The following is a 15,752-nucleotide window of genomic DNA, read 5'->3' on the forward strand; positions in this document are numbered from 1 at the left end:
TGTCACATGCAGCCCTGTCCTCACTGACACATCACTCATCTCCTGATATACTCTGTGCTGCTGGGGGACCTGCTCCTCCCACTATATAACTCTCAGTCTGTGGCTTCTTGCTGCCTCCATTCCCCTCCTCACATCATGTCACATGCAGCCCTGTCCTCACTGATACATCACTCATCTCCTGATATACTCTGTGCTGTAAACATAACAATAATCTGACACTGAGAACCTCCTGGATGAATAGTTAACACTCCGGTCATATTCACCCTAATAAAAGTAAATGGGTAAGGACAGGCATAATACATTTACATTTGGGGACAGGTCACATCATCTGTTTTACGTTTTAGTGGGTGATACTGAGTTGGATACGTCCGTCTGAGACTTAATGCAAATGCCGATACAAAACCCTTCTCTGGGGTACATCTGTGCATCCGAATGTGCAAGGCCCATTGTCGGCGTCCGTGGGCGCTGAATTGCCCATTGGTGTGTCTTTAAATGCATCATTGAAACTTTCACCAGCCCTGGGGCATGTGCAGTTTCCCCACCTGAGTATGGCCTCCTATGTAAGCGTATGTGTAGGCAGGGGCACCGCAAGGCCAGGAGTCGGTACTCGGGCCGGCAGGGGGCCTGGGCAAATAGCACATCAGGCAGGGAGAGAGAGGGGACTGCTGCTGCTCAGCGGCTGGGTGTTGGGGTGTGAAGGGTTCATGAAGGCTGCTGACGCTCACAGCAGTCTCCGAGTCGAGTGTGTTATAATCCATCTGCATGAAAAAGGTCAACATTGTCTAGATAGACAGACAATAGGACCACATGGACTATTGGTCGACCTTGAAGAAGGTCGACAGGGTCAAAATGTCGATCGGGATGCCGGGCGTCTGTCTACATCTAGACGCCCGGCATTTTACCCTCGCCAGGATATGACAGTCGGGAAGCCGGCTGTCGGTATTAAGGCAGCCGGCTTCCCGATTGTATACCCTCCATTACCGCTGGCAGTCGCTTCCTCCATAGGTTACTATAGGGGAATTCCATGCTGCCAAATTTACCAACTTCCGGAATGCCATGTATTCGAGATATTGGCCCCCGCAGCTAACGCCATCTGAAGATGACCGTAGCCTATGCGCTACATCGCGCATAATTAGCGGTAATTAAATAATGGTGGTCGCACATGAGCAGCAGTCCCGGCAGCACACCAGGCACATCACAAGGACGGGTAATGTCATTCCCAGATCGCATTGCACGCGCCATCATTATTAAATGGGCCCCATTGTTTAATTCCTTACACAACACCAGAGAGATGGGGAACTTGTCATCGTTTATGAGACACGTTATTACATAGTTGTTACATATTACACACCACACAATATTCTGGCTGTGTCTTGGAAGACTGGTAATTATTACAATCTGTGAAATATGTAACAGGATGCGAGTTCTGTGAAGCAGAGCAACCTCTGGGATTAAGGCTGTAGGTTTAAAGGGGCAATTGTTTAAAAGGCAAAATGATCATGGGTTTGCCTTTTAGATTATTGCCACTTTAATTCTACAGTCTTAATTGGCGGGTTCACAGAACTAGTATATATACCCCATAATATCCATTTTACAGATGTCCTACATCAGTTTGACCGGAGCCGGATAACACTACAAGTCTACTGAGGAGCCTGCTCTGTCAGTCTGTGGATAACTGCACCAGCCTGTTTCCTTCTCAAATAGATACTACACCTGTCTCAGCTTTGGAGCTGATTCAGACCCGGTCGCTAAGAAGTGTTCGCTCCTAGCTGGCCGATTTTAGCTTTCTGCGTATGCATCGCGAACTAGTGCGAGAGATCGGGAAGCGTTTGCTCGCCGAGCATAGACAGCCCAGTACAGTGAGTGACAGGAGAGGCCGTTGTGGGTGGCTGGCCACTAGAAATGGGGGAGGGGAGGTGCGAACGCACGCGTGCCCGAGTGTCTTAGTTCAGAGGCGTGCATAATTAAGACGCAGCGTCATAGTACACGTTACCTGGTTGTATTTTACACTGAAGTGCTCACAGTGCTTGCGGTAGAGTATAGTCAACCTCAAGAGCTGCGTTCACTTCCGATGGTACCCGATGTACCGATGGTTGCATTCATTTCCTGGAGATGACGTGTGCAAGTGGGCGTCTTAAGACAGGCTAGTGGGCATCTACATACACAAAGTGATCACATGCCAAGACATAGTGGGCGTGCTTATGCCTTGCCATGTGATCGTCGGGGAACGAGCGTGCGCATCTAGCGAGTGGGTCTGAATCGAGCCCTTTGTCCTTACTAAGATACGTACAGGAGGGCACTGCCTCCCGCGTGGTCAGGACGCTCAGTGAAATGTTCTGTGCTCCTAGCAACGTTCCAATGATATCACTGGCTATGCTGGGAAAATGCTGATGACCTGAATGTAATAAGGACCCTGACTGATGTGCACCTTAAAAGTCCACTACTAAACCGTAATACACGTCATACACATATTACATGTTATAAATCCAGCAGATGCACTAAATTTCACACCTGACAAGACACATACAGAGACATATAATGCAATATAATCAGAGGCACGATGCATTGTAGGAGCAGGTGGCCATTAAAATGAATTGTAATGCAACCATCTCTTTTCAATACATTTCCAATTTTTAAATGGCTGCATTAGTTCCGCTAATCCCCAGACGCCCTGCGCCAGGCAGCCACATTGCACCGGCGATTACAGAGAATGTCTTTGTGTATGGTGTGATCACGTAACTGGTGAAGGCTCCGTATTTGGGCTTAATTCTTATTCTGCAAGATAAAAAAACACATTTATCTCTGCACTTGGATTGTGAAAGTGATGAATTAATAACCACATTATATCAGTTCTTCTATTGCTGCCAATCTCCCTCTATATGGGTCATATTGTCTGTGGGGAAGGAACATATCATTATACTTAGCGCCAGTTCCCCAGCACCGTACAGGGTATACACACAGTAAAACCACATATCATTGGGCAACACGGAATCGGTATGATTTACCGCCAGACGCTTGTCCGGCGGTTGGCCGACATGGGTGGAAATCCCGATCGTCCCTAAGGTAAGTATTCACTAACCTCCCCCCCCCTAACCCTCCTTAGGGGTGCCTAGCCCTAACCTTCCCCCCAGTGCCTACCCTAAAGCTGGCCACACACTAGACCAACTTACCTCCAACCAGCCAACTAGTTGATTGATTGGAATGAAAATCTGGTAATGTATGGGAGTAAATGATGATCAGCAATTTGCTCCTAAATGCCAGAAAACAGATGAAAATGGTCGTTCAGACAAGTTTATTAAATGTTTGATCTAAACTATTTGTTCAAACAACAGTTTTGGTCCATTTTCCAGCATTTGGGAGCAAATTGCTGATTGTATACCTTACCAGATTTTCATTCCAACCAATCAACTAGTTGGCTGGTTGGACAGATAATCTTTAGACGTGTGGCCAGTTTAAGTCCCCCCCGTGGGTGCCTAACCCTCCCTCCCCCTAGCCTAACCCTAACCTCCTGGGGTGGTGCCTAAGCCTAAGTCCCCCCCAGGAGCCCTAAACCTAACCCTCTCCCCCGCGGCTGTCCGCGCTCGGCACCCGGCATCACTTCGATCCGGATGCCGGTCTCCCGGCGTCGGTAAAATGACAGGCGTCTAGATTTAGGCGCCTGTCATTGAACCCTCGCCGGGATAAAGCAGTCGGGAAGCCGGGCGTCGGGATTACGTCCGCCGGCTTCCCGACTGCATACTGGCAACACAGGGCGGTACACGACAAACTAGGGAGGACGCAGACTAGACAACGAGGGTTGGGGGCTCACTTAGCGAGTCACAGGGGTCCATTTATAATTGCATATTTGCGGCCTAATTCCCCCAAAACACCTGTTTTCAGGGGTTAACCAGAAATATTAAGTTTTCCCCAGATGTATGACAGAGGGGCAGCAGCAGATATCTCCGATACCCGCTGCGATCTCTCCATTCCCGCTGGCAGATGCAGCCCCTATAGGTGTCTATGGGGGATGCCATGCTGCCAGATTTACAACCAACCGGAATCCGATGCATTCCGGAAATTGGCCCGCGCAGCTACCGCCATCTGAAGATGGCGTTAACCGCTGTAGTCTATGTGCTACACCGCGCATAATTAGCCGGGAGATGGCTCCTCCGGAACCCTCCCTGTCCTTGGCAGGTGTGCATGTGCAGCTTCACCGGCAGAAATCCGGGCACATCGCAGCCTTTCGGAGTGCCTGCGGGTGCCGGGTGATACATTCTGGCGATATGATTGCATTTTACAATACGATCATGGGCGGTAATGTCAGTCCCAGATCACATTGCAAATGCGATCGTTAATAAATGCCCCCCCCCCTGATCATGATCACTGTAGTGTGACATCTATAGTGCAAATGATCTGCTGGTGATTCTTAACTCGTTCTCATCCTGCAGATGGCTTAATGCAGTGATTCCCAACCACGGTCCTCAAGGCACACTAACAGTCCTGGTTTTAGTGATAGCCATGCTTGAGAACAGATGGTTAAATCAAAATAACTGAGTCACTAATTAAGTCACCTGTGCTCAAGTATGGTTATCCTAAAAACCTGGACTGTTAGTGTGCCTTGAGGACCGTGGTTGGGAACCCTGGTTTATTGGTGTGAGAGCAGGTGACTGCAGTGTGTCACGGATACACTGGGAGAGGTAAGGAGTACAGAGGAGACCTGCTTGTTGGGTATTAGCAGTGTTATTGTGGCAATAGTACCCAGTACTCAGGTGCAATAATGAAATGGTTGGAACAAAACAGACTTGCGGGATGAGGCAATATAGATGTATCCGTGGAACTATAAATCCCAGTAATCTTGCACAATGAAAACAGGTAGTTGGAAATTAGAATGTTCTTAGGATATATAAAGCCGACTTACTGGTGGGTAACGGAATGGAGCGAACCACAGAGAAGGGAGCAGAGCAGGATAGTGGAGGCGCAGGTACTGATGGGCTGCCGAGGGGCAGCAAGGTATATGTTACAACTACTGATAAACAGCAGGGCTGCCTAGAAACAATGAGGTATGAGGCACCTGAACTGATTAACTGCAGGGCTGCCTAGAAACAATGAGGTATGAGGCACAGGAACTGATGAACTGTCTAGGAGCAGCAAGGTATGGGACACAACAGGGCAGGAATACAGGACCAGGAGCCAGCAACCACAAGGTTTGATGGATCCAAATGAAGAGTTAGTGAGACCAGGAGACTAAAGCTGGCCATACACTAGGCCACAGGTTCTCAAACTCGGTCCTCAGGACCCCCAAACAGTGCATGTTTTCCAGGTCTCCTCACAGAATTACAAGAGATATCATTATCTCCACTGTAGATCTTTTAAAATGTGTCAGTGAGTAATGACTACACCTGTTGGGTGACCTGGAAAACGTGACCTGTGTGGGGTCCTGAGGACCGAGTTTGAGAACCTTTTCACTAGACCAGCTAAAGGCCCCCATACATCAGCAATTGATTGTGTATAAATAATATCTTTCCCTTTTTCAATTGATTGCAGAATTGCCACAATCGATTGAAAAAGAGGAAAAAATTTAATACACAATCGATTGTAAATTGCACAATTGCTGATGTATGGGGGCCTTTACATCCAACCATCCTGGTTGGTTGGAATGAAAACCTGGTAAGGTATGAAAGCAAATAACAACTGGCGTCTAAACAAATATTTTAAATCAAACATTTAACCAACTTGTCGGAACGACCATTTTCATGTGTTTTCCGGTGTTTGGAAGCAAACTGCTGATCATACTGTAATTTGCTCCCATACCTTACCAGGTTTTCATCATAACCAGCCAACTAATTGGAGTTTATAATTATAACTTATAAGAATTTATAATTATCAGGTCTGTGACCCGATAATTAGTAAATATGCCCCTAAATAAGAAATAATAGTATTTTTTGCCTGTTCATGAGGCATATTCAATTGGGGGCAAGAATAGCACAAATCTTGCGCCTGCGAGGTCTATTCTGCAGGTGCTGGATTTTTGCTGGTCAATCAGGTTCAGGGTTTTTCTGTTTTCAGTGCCGGGAGTTTTTTTTTTTTTAGCACCTCCCAGAGCAAGTCTGATTTTTCCTAAAATATATAATTTTAGAAAAAATGAGCGGGACTTGCTTAATTGGAAGTTTCCGTTTAGTTTAATCAGTCCTTAATTGCTCACCTTCCAAAGAGCTGTTTTCTACATCCAGTGTCGGGACCCGGTCTCCTGCAGCAGTGGTGAGTATGTCGTGTGTATGAGTGTGTGTGACCCCTGGTGTGTGTGCGCTCCCCGTAACGGGCACTGGGAGAACTACATCTCCCAGCAGCCCTTGCTCCTCCCACCAGCCCCCATCCCCAGTAACAAAATGGAGGGAAGGCCACCGGGAGCCACAGAGACTATCGGAGACCCCCAGGCAGGTAAGTGTGAATTATATTCTTTACACGCTGCGGGGTTTTCAGAGCTGAAAACCCAGCGACCACTTTTCTTAATTGGATACCGTGGGTAATGGGTGCAAGGTTTTTTACCACGCTAAACCTCGCGCCCAATTGAATATGCCCCCATACAGTTTATGTGTGGGAATTATTATTTGCAAAAGATTAGTGGCAGTATATGATCAGTATACGTCTACTATGGGTCTGAGTCAGCAGCGATCGCAACTGCTATTACGCATACATTTTTGCTGCAGTTGTGCCAAACAGCCCCATGGCACACCAGGTCCCAGGCGGCTCTGCTAGTGCCGGGCATTTTTTTGTGACTAGGACACACCAGGAGACGGCAATAATGAATTTGTTGTGTGACACTTTTATGTCTGTGTGCAGCTGAGTCTGAATCTGGATACGAAGTGATACAGCGCAGCACCTGCGGCTTTTATCCACGCCAAGTTCCGTCGCGCTTTCTTTACAGACTCGATCGCACAGAGATATACAAGTGTCACGTATCAAATTAGACATCACAGTCAGCTGGTGCGTCCTAGTCATATCGCATTGCGACTAGAACGTGTTTTCTGGTGAAAAAGACGCCCAGTACTAAGAGAGCCACACGGGACCTGACGGTTCCGTCCTCCCATGCATTTATCACCACATGGCGCAATGACGCTAGATGTATGAGGACACCTCTGTACTTGAACACAGATGAAGAGAGGAGGATACTACAGGCGCCAGGTGAAGCTAATGACCGCAGTACTTGGGCACAGGTGAGAGCACTCACTTGGGGTGGTGTAGGTGGTAATGTGTTATCACACCTGCAAGGACAACATCAGGGGGTGACCACATGCTGCACATCATCTGCCATGGAACTGCACAGGCCGGCATGCCCTGCCACGGTACATGTCTCTGTGAAAGGCATGCTGAGATGTGTAGTTCCTCGGCAGATGATGCCTCACATTACCTACCCCTGTGCTGCTGAAATAATGAGCCGCAGGAAGTCATGTCATAGCTGATGTAAATACCATTGCCCACAAGCGAGACGTGTGTTACGATAAAACTATCGTCAGACATCGGTCAGAGGTCCGTACACCCTGCGCTTTCTGAATGATACTACAGATATGCCCTATTGCATCTCTGCTGCGTACGCGGCAAATCGCGCCACGCGTGGTGCAAGGCATGCGCCCGCGAGCGGATACTCACACTGCGTATCCATAGAATTGCATGGTGCGAACGCAGTGCCCGCCATAATGAGCCGAAGCGTATGCAGCTGCGGGTAATCGCATGGCGCGATGCGTGCGCACGTTTGTAGCGTGATCGCCAAGGATGTAAGAGGACACATCTGTAAAATGACAGAAAGGACAAATCGCCTGCAGTACGCTCTATCGGAAGCCGATCTGACGGGTTTTAGACCAAACGTCGGACCGTGGACACAATTGTTGTGCTGAGCTGACAGATATAGCCACATCAGCCTAGAATTCATATAATATTATTGAAATGGCAACATAAGTTTATTTATGAACAATGTGAGGCAGCTCAATAAGGACTGAGGGCCTGATTCAGAGCTGAACGCTCTGACCAGAGCGCTCGCTCTGAATCAAGGCCCTCCTACCTTTTTTTGGAGCGTCGTCATGGACGCTCGCATAACTGTGGGTCACCACCCACAGCTATAGCGAGCGTCCATGATAATGGTCACGATGGTCTTGACCATCGCGACCATCGGGCTTGCGACGAGACCCTTGCGGTAGGGTCTCGCTGCCGCAAGCCCAGGAGTGATTTTGGCTCTATCAGAGCCAAAATCACTCCCACTGACATCACTAGTGATGTCAGAGGGGCCGGCTTGAGACGGTAGGCGTTCCCATGGGAACGCCTCCGTCTGGCAGGCATGCCCCCGGCACGCCCACCAAAGAGGGCGTGCTGTCAATCAACATCGACAGCACGCCCCCTTTGGTGCGAGACCCGGAGCGATGGAGAGCCCGTCGCTCGCCGGGTCTCGCGCATGCGCACGACGGAGCTCCCTCCGTTGTGCGCATGCGCAGTGGGGTAACATCGACCCGCTTGCGAGCGTACTGCCGCTCACGAGCGGGTCTGAATGACCCCCTGAAACAGCTCTGCTGACAATTCATACTTTCAAATTGTTACTTAGTTTAAGCAGTGGCAAATACAATTGTATTCAGTATGAGCAACCTGATGCTAAGAGGGATCTTGATATCCTTGCTGCTGATATTTAGAGGTCCTGCTTTGTACGAATATACTAATTAGACCTTAGGGACAGCTCAATGTAGGGATTGCCAACCCTGCTGCTATTTACCTGAGGTGATATTTAAGGTTATTGTGGACATACATTTCCAGGGATATTATACACTTAATAGTGTCCACGTAACAGCGACCATTTCATATTTTGAATAACAGCTGTATAATCATGAGTATCGAAGCAAATAGTGGTTTAGTACACACTGTAAAGCACAAAGCGAAGGCTGAAGGTGGGTACACACTAGACAATATTTCACCAGATTCAAAGGTTCGGGCCAACATATTGTTAAAATTGCCTAATGTGTACTCACTATGTCGGGCCATGCGCGCTCCCGTTTGGTCGTCAGTCGCATCGTCATGTCGTCCCTACATGCAGCTCAATCTGTTCATAGGCAAACACAGGGGGGTTTCCATCTGCCTGGAAACCCCTCTCCCCAGCACACACCATGACCACAATAGAAATAGTAATATAATACAATGTTACGAGCGCTGCATGTTCTACACAGTAACACAAATGAAATAATTAGCACCACCAGTGGATCTTTTAAAATATGTCAGCCAGTAATAAATATACCTGTGTACCAGCTAGGAGATGTGGAAAACATGCACTGTTAGGGGTGCACTGCTATAGACCATCAATAGGGTTAATTATTAATACTGTATAATAATGCACAATCCAGTGTACAAGGAGACAATATGTACATATATGTCCAGGGCAGTGCTAGGTTATTCTGCTGCTCCCTCAGACCCCTGGACTTGCTCCAATGCTTAGGAATGATGCCCACATCTGAAAAAAAACATTCAGCTCAGGCAGGATGGTCCTACTGCCGCATCTAATGGCTTATTGTGATTGCTGGTCCTGTATATGCTGGAAATATGCAACACAATATACTTTGTATTTAGCATATTAAAGCTGGATAAGTGCTAATTATACCCTCTTCATGGACTGGCTACACTCGCTCTAAAATCAGGCATTTGGAAACCCCCCTCTAGAAATCCTGCGTTTGCCACTGCTGTCAATGTGACTGACGACCCCATGCAGCAGGATGCGGCCTGGGCCAATATATTGAGTGGTGGGGCACCGGATTGTGTAATGTGTACCGGCTGCCGGATATGTCGGCCTATCACCCGTGCCATCGTTTGTCGCATCGCTGGATACACACATCGTTTAGTGTGTTTCCATTTTGAGATGATCATTTGCAAACAGGTATTCCCACATCTGCTATTGTGAGTGCGTCTGCATTACCAATTATCACTGAATCAGACCCAGTCTCCAAACAGGGCTTGGCCGACAACAAGACTCACTTGTGCACATAAGAGATGTAGTGCAGTTCCAATCGTTTTGTGTCTGGTGGTAATTCACCTCTAGACCACTAGATGGCACCATTATTATCTCGTTTGAAATGACCATGAATAATGTACAAGGACCACATGATGGTGCTATAATCCAGATAATGAAAATACCAGACCTTATGCAGCTGTAGAGTAGCAGCATTGAGGACAGATTGCAGTGGAGAGAGGTGGGAGTCCTTGAGGCCAGATAGGAGGAGGTTACAGTGGTCCAATCTGGAGATGACCAGTGAGTGTATGAGGGTTTTAGTAGCATCCTGGGTAAAAATGGGTCTGATCCTGGAAATATTTTTTAGATGGAAACTGCAGGACAGCGATAGGTGCTGAATGTGTGATTCGAAGTAGAGGGAGGAGTCCCGGATAACTCCAAGACAGCGCAATTTCCATGCACCGGTCCCTGTTTCCAACAGACTACCTGTTGTATACAAATTAAAGGCAATTTATAAACAGTAATACCTGCCCACCAAACACATTTCAAGCTGCACATCTTTGGAAACACAACCAATAAAATCGTTTGCAGGTCTGTACCTTTCCCGCAAAAGAGTAAGATGCAGAATGTCCTGGTGCGAGGGTACGGATAAGGCTGGCTTTGTATTAAAAAAAAAAAAAAAAAAACTCTAGTCATGAACACGACACGTTAATATTTGTTATATTATTTATTAAAATACTATCATTTTTTTTTATAATTAAAAATAAATTAATACAAATTATTGCAAATGCTGATAACTTGCAGCATTGACTGTAATAAAAATCTAATCAGCGGCTTTATGAGAAAATCTCCGTTGTGACAAAGAAGAATTGTGAGATTTTGTATCTTATACAAGAAAATGTCCAGAGATCACTGTTCCTAAATGGCCAATGAGCCTGCAGGAAATAAACATTGTTATTAATCCTCTTTACATAAAGCTTTATACTATGGTTGTATGAAACAAAACCCAACTTCTAGTGCTTAATGTTCTTTAGTATTGGAATGTATAAGTGTTGTTAGTTGCCACCCTATGCCTGGTTCAGTGTCTCACCCCAAGTACCCACCTCTGGGCATTGCTCATGAGGTGGAAAGAGTCATACCTACGTGTACTTGCAGAGTAACGTGTAAGTCACACGGATCTCCACTTGTGACTAAGCGGCTTACCATAGGTTTGTGGATGGTGTGTACATGGAATTCACCTGCAAATTTTAGATTGCTGGTTCTAATCTGTGCAGGTAATGATGACTGAAGAGGTTTAGTGCGGGTGCAGCCACATAGATCCGACGGGCTCTGAATACAGGGAGAAATTTGTAGCTAATTAAAGCATGAAATTTGTCCTCTGCATGCAACTGTGAACCAGACAGAATTTTGTGTCCATATACTGTAGCTCTGATTATTGTTTATTTTTTTTTTTTAATACTGGTTATTAATAGGGACACCCATGACAAAGTTAGTTAAAATGAGCATCTGGTATTATGGACCCCAGTCACACTGCGAGCTGAGGGGGAAAGGTTCAATGACCCGCTCAGATCTTCTGCAGAAAGTTTCCCCATGCCTTGTGCTGTCATGTTCCCCATGCGTGTGCCTTTGTGTTGCCTATATATGTGCTTATATGCTCCCCATACATGTGACTTGTTGCCTTTGTGCCTACAGTAAATGCTCCCCATGCTTGTGATTTTGTGTTGCCTATGTTTGTGCCTTTATGTTCCAAATGCTTGTACCAACATGTTCCCCATGCTTGAGCCTTTGTGTTGGTGCCTACAGGTTCCCCAAGCTTGTGCCTACATGTTCCCCATGCATGTGCCTTTGTATTGGTGCCTACATGTTCCCCATGCTTGTGCCTTTGTGTTGGTGCCTGCCTACATGTTCCCCATGCTTGTGCCTTTGTGCTGCCATCATGCTTTCCATGCTTGTGCCTTCATATTCCCCATGCTTGTGCCTTCATATTCCCCATGCTTGTGCCTACATGTTCCCCATGCTTGTGCCTTTATGTTGGTGCCTACATGTTCCCCATGCTCGTGCCTTTGTGTTGGTGCCTACATGTTCCCCATTCTTGTGCCTTTGCATTGGTGCCTACATGTTCCCCATGCTTGTGCCTACATGTTCCCCATGCTTGCTTGTGCCTTGTGCCTACATGTTCCTCATTCTTGTGCCTTTGCGTTGGTGCCTACATGTTCCCCATGCTTGTGCCTACATGTTCCCCATGCTTGCTTGTGCCTTGTGCCTACATGTTCCCCATGCTTGTGCCTACATGTCCCCCATGCTTGTGCCTTTGTGTTGGTGCCTACATGTTCCCCATTCTTGTGCCTTTGTGTTGATGCCTACATGTTCCCCATGCTTGTGCCTTTGTGTTGGTGCCTACATGTTCCCCATGCTTGTGCCTTTGTGTTGGTGCCTACATGTCCCCCATGCTTGTGCCTTTGTGTTGGTGCCTACATGTTCCCTATTCTTGTGCCTTTGTGTTGGTGCCTACATGTTCCCCATTCTTGTGCCTTTGTGTTGGTGCCTACATGTTCCCCATGCTTGTGCCTTTGTGTTGGTGCCTACATGTTCCCCATGCTTGTGCCTTTGTGTTGGTGCCTACATGTTCCCCATGCTTGTGCCTTTGTGTTGGTGCCTACATGTTCCCCATGCTTGTGCCTTTGTGTTGGTGCCTACATGTTCCCCATGCTTGTGCCTTTGTGTTGGTGCCTACATGTTCCCCATGCTTGTGCCTTTGTGTTGGTGCCTACATGTTCCCCATGCTTGTGCCTTTGTGTTGGTGCCTACATGTTCCCCATGCTTGTGCCTTTGTGTTGCCTATGCTTGTGCTTTCATGTTCCCCATGATTGTGTCTACATGTTCCCCATGCTTGTGCCTACATTTTCCCCATGATTTTACCTTTGGGCCTCCTATATTTGTGCCTTTGTGTAATCCATAGTTGTGCCTACAAGTCCCCAATGCTTGTGTCTTCATGGCTTCATGTTCCCCACATTGTGCTGTCTATGCTGTGTATTCACGTTTCCCATGTGAGTGCCTCCATGTTGTGTATTCACGTTTCCCATGTGAGTGCCTCCATGTTGTGTATTCACATTTCCCATGTGTGTGCCTCTATGTTGTGTATTCATATTGTGACATTCCCTTCATTACTCACACATTTATGTGTGACTCATGAATAGAGATAATATGGGTACAGATGGGCACGGTGTCTCTCAGGGCTGTGAAATATATGGTCCCATGCCAGTGACTGTGGCTTCTTCTCCTGGCATTAGATGTCCTTCTTGAAGAATGATACTATGCAGTAAATAGAGAGAAGTCCACATACCCTCCCACTAGTGGTCAGAGGAGAAATCCCAGAGATGCCTACAGGTGTCATGATTCTATAGACTACTGTCCCCAATAAGATTGTGTATTATAAATATCATTACATACTTATATAACGTATATATTAAAATATAAGGGTGAATGTAAACATTTTCATATGTATAAGCAGCTTATTAAGTGTCCGTCCACTGGAGAGCAGTGTTTTACTGCAACGTTCAGTGCATGTTTCCATTTTTTTTTGTTTTTTTTATTTGCAAGTTAACTATCCTTGAACCTTATAATGTGTTTGACTAGTATAAAACTTGTCCTATTATTCATTGTGCTACACTGCTTACAGGATGGCTAATCATAATTGCATAAAGAGGCATTTTGTAAAATTGTAGAAGTTCCCATGGCAGAGCCTGAGTTCCCGGGACCTCTGCTACACACCATTTAGGGCTGACCGAAGCGTTCTTCACTGTAAAAGAAAAACCTCTCCGCCATGGTCATAGCATTACTCAGCATAACTATTATCTATATGTTTGTGATTGTTATTAGTTGGACTTTGATACCAGGTTTTTGGTCCATTCAAAAAATAATAGAGGTAGCCTCGGGGCTCATTGGAAAGGAGAGTCTAACAGACAGTCCCCGAGGTGTGGCGTGATGTGCACTGCAGGCGTGTAGGTCACCTGGTAATAGAGGATCTTGATTATTGCCTTTGAGAGGTCCATACTCCGTTCAATGAAGGTAACTCTTACACCCTGCTCCTCAGGTCATCTATTGTTACCTCCTCCAAAAGGTACCCAGTGTGCCTCCATTTGGCAATGTCCTTATTGGTCCTTGTCTCCCTCTTCGAAGCTCTTCACCCAGTCGGCTGTGCGGCGCTTGCTCTCCTCCCAGCTAAATAGTGGCTTGTAGCCAAAGTGCTTTTCAGCCTTGTCCGTCTGCACGGTGAAGGTGGTGTTGGCCACTGCCAGGGTGTATGGGTTGATTATCGGGGCGTAGATGCAGAACGGGTGGAGGAGCCACTGGAGAAGTACATTGAACAGAGCCAGCAGGTAGAGCAGAAAGTAGGGCACCAGCGGACGGGACCCTATCATCCGGAACCCGCAGGCCGACAGGAATTCCATATTGAAGTCCTCGTAGCTCTTATATGGAGATTGGTCGTAGCAGAAGTACACCTGACCACCCAATGTGGACGGCCTGTCCTGCAGCTGTCGGGCAGCGAGGATATGCATCCAAGCTACATTACCTGTATGGAAGAGCAACGTATAACAGGTCCAGGGAGTATTCAAACCACACAAAATGACAATGGTTTATAACAGTGTCACTGCAGCAAATAGAGGAGCATGGGGCTCCAGAGCTGGTTTTGTACTGTGCAGTGGATGTTTTGTGCTTTGTAAATTGCCTCCCATGTGTTTAGCTTGCAAGTGCCTGTCATGTGGAAACTAAAAAGGCATCATTGAAATCCTTTCCCCTTCCCGTACATGAAATAGTTCTGTTTGTCACTGGATAACCCTGAATTCCTGCTCCGTATCCTTTCTGCTCTTGCTCTAGCTCAACGACTAGAATAGTTTCTGCTAAATACCAGCTCTGGATCTACCTGAATCCCAGCTCTGGACATAGCTGAATCCTATCTCTGGATCTAGATAAATCCCTGCTCTGCACATAGCTGAATCATAGCTGAAGCTATGGAGATACTGTAGCTGAATCCCAGCTTTGGATCTAGATGAATCCCCGCTCTGGATATAGCTGGATCCCTGGACGGGATGCAGTCAGGAAGCCGACGGTCGCAATGCCGACCGCCGGCTTACCGACTGTCAAATCCCGGCAAGGTACTAATGATAGGCGTCGAAATCCCGACGCCTGTCGTTAGACCTACACTGAGAACCCGACGCCCGGCATACCGATCGAAGTTAAGCTGGGTGCAGACAGCCACAGGGGGGGTGGAGGGTTAGGTTAGGGGGGACTTAGGGCTAGGCACCCCCCCCCCCGACAGGGCTAGGCTAGGAGAAGGGAGTGTTAGGCACCCCCCGGGGGGAGGTTAGGGTTAGGCACTCCTCGGGAGACTTGGGTTTAGGCTGCGGGGAAGGGTGGGTTAGGTTTAGGCACTTAAGGGGGTGGTAGGGTTAGGCACTAGGGGGGGAGGTTAGGGTTAGGCACCCCTAAAGGAGGGTTAGGGGTAGAATAGGGTTAGTTTTACTTTTTAGCTTCGGGATCTTCACCTCTGCCGGGCTTCCGCTGTCAGGACATGAGGCCAGCGGTATTACATACAGATTCCCTTTAGCTGAATCCCAGCTCTGGATGTAGCTGAATCCCAGCTCTGGATGTAGCTGAATCCCAGCTCTGGATGTAGCTGGATCCCAGCTCTGGATATAGCTGAATCCCAGCTCTGGATGTAGCTGAATCCCAGCTCTGGATGTAGCCGAATTCCACTTTGAAATCTAGGATTCAAATAGAATCAATCTAGATGAAT

At 47.2% G+C, this 15,752-nt stretch overlaps 1 protein-coding gene across 1 annotated transcript in view; it reads right to left on the minus strand.

Moving 5' to 3' along the window:
- Positions 1 to 10,761: 10,761 nt before the first annotated feature.
- Positions 10,762 to 15,752, minus strand: part of HSD3B7 (hydroxy-delta-5-steroid dehydrogenase, 3 beta- and steroid delta-isomerase 7) — a 52,364-nt gene continuing 47,373 nt past the window's right edge. Inside the window, exon 7 of the mRNA XM_088463826.1 lies at positions 10,762 to 14,528. Within this exon, the coding sequence (XP_088319952.1) occupies positions 14,107 to 14,528 (422 nt within the window). The 3' untranslated portion in view covers positions 10,762 to 14,106. The remainder of the gene's footprint in view (positions 14,529 to 15,752) is intronic.

Source organism: Taudactylus pleione, unplaced genomic scaffold, assembly GCF_031769625.1.
Source record: "Taudactylus pleione unplaced genomic scaffold, aTauple2 ptg001463l, whole genome shotgun sequence".
Classification (NCBI taxonomy): domain Eukaryota; kingdom Metazoa; phylum Chordata; class Amphibia; order Anura; family Myobatrachidae; genus Taudactylus; species Taudactylus pleione.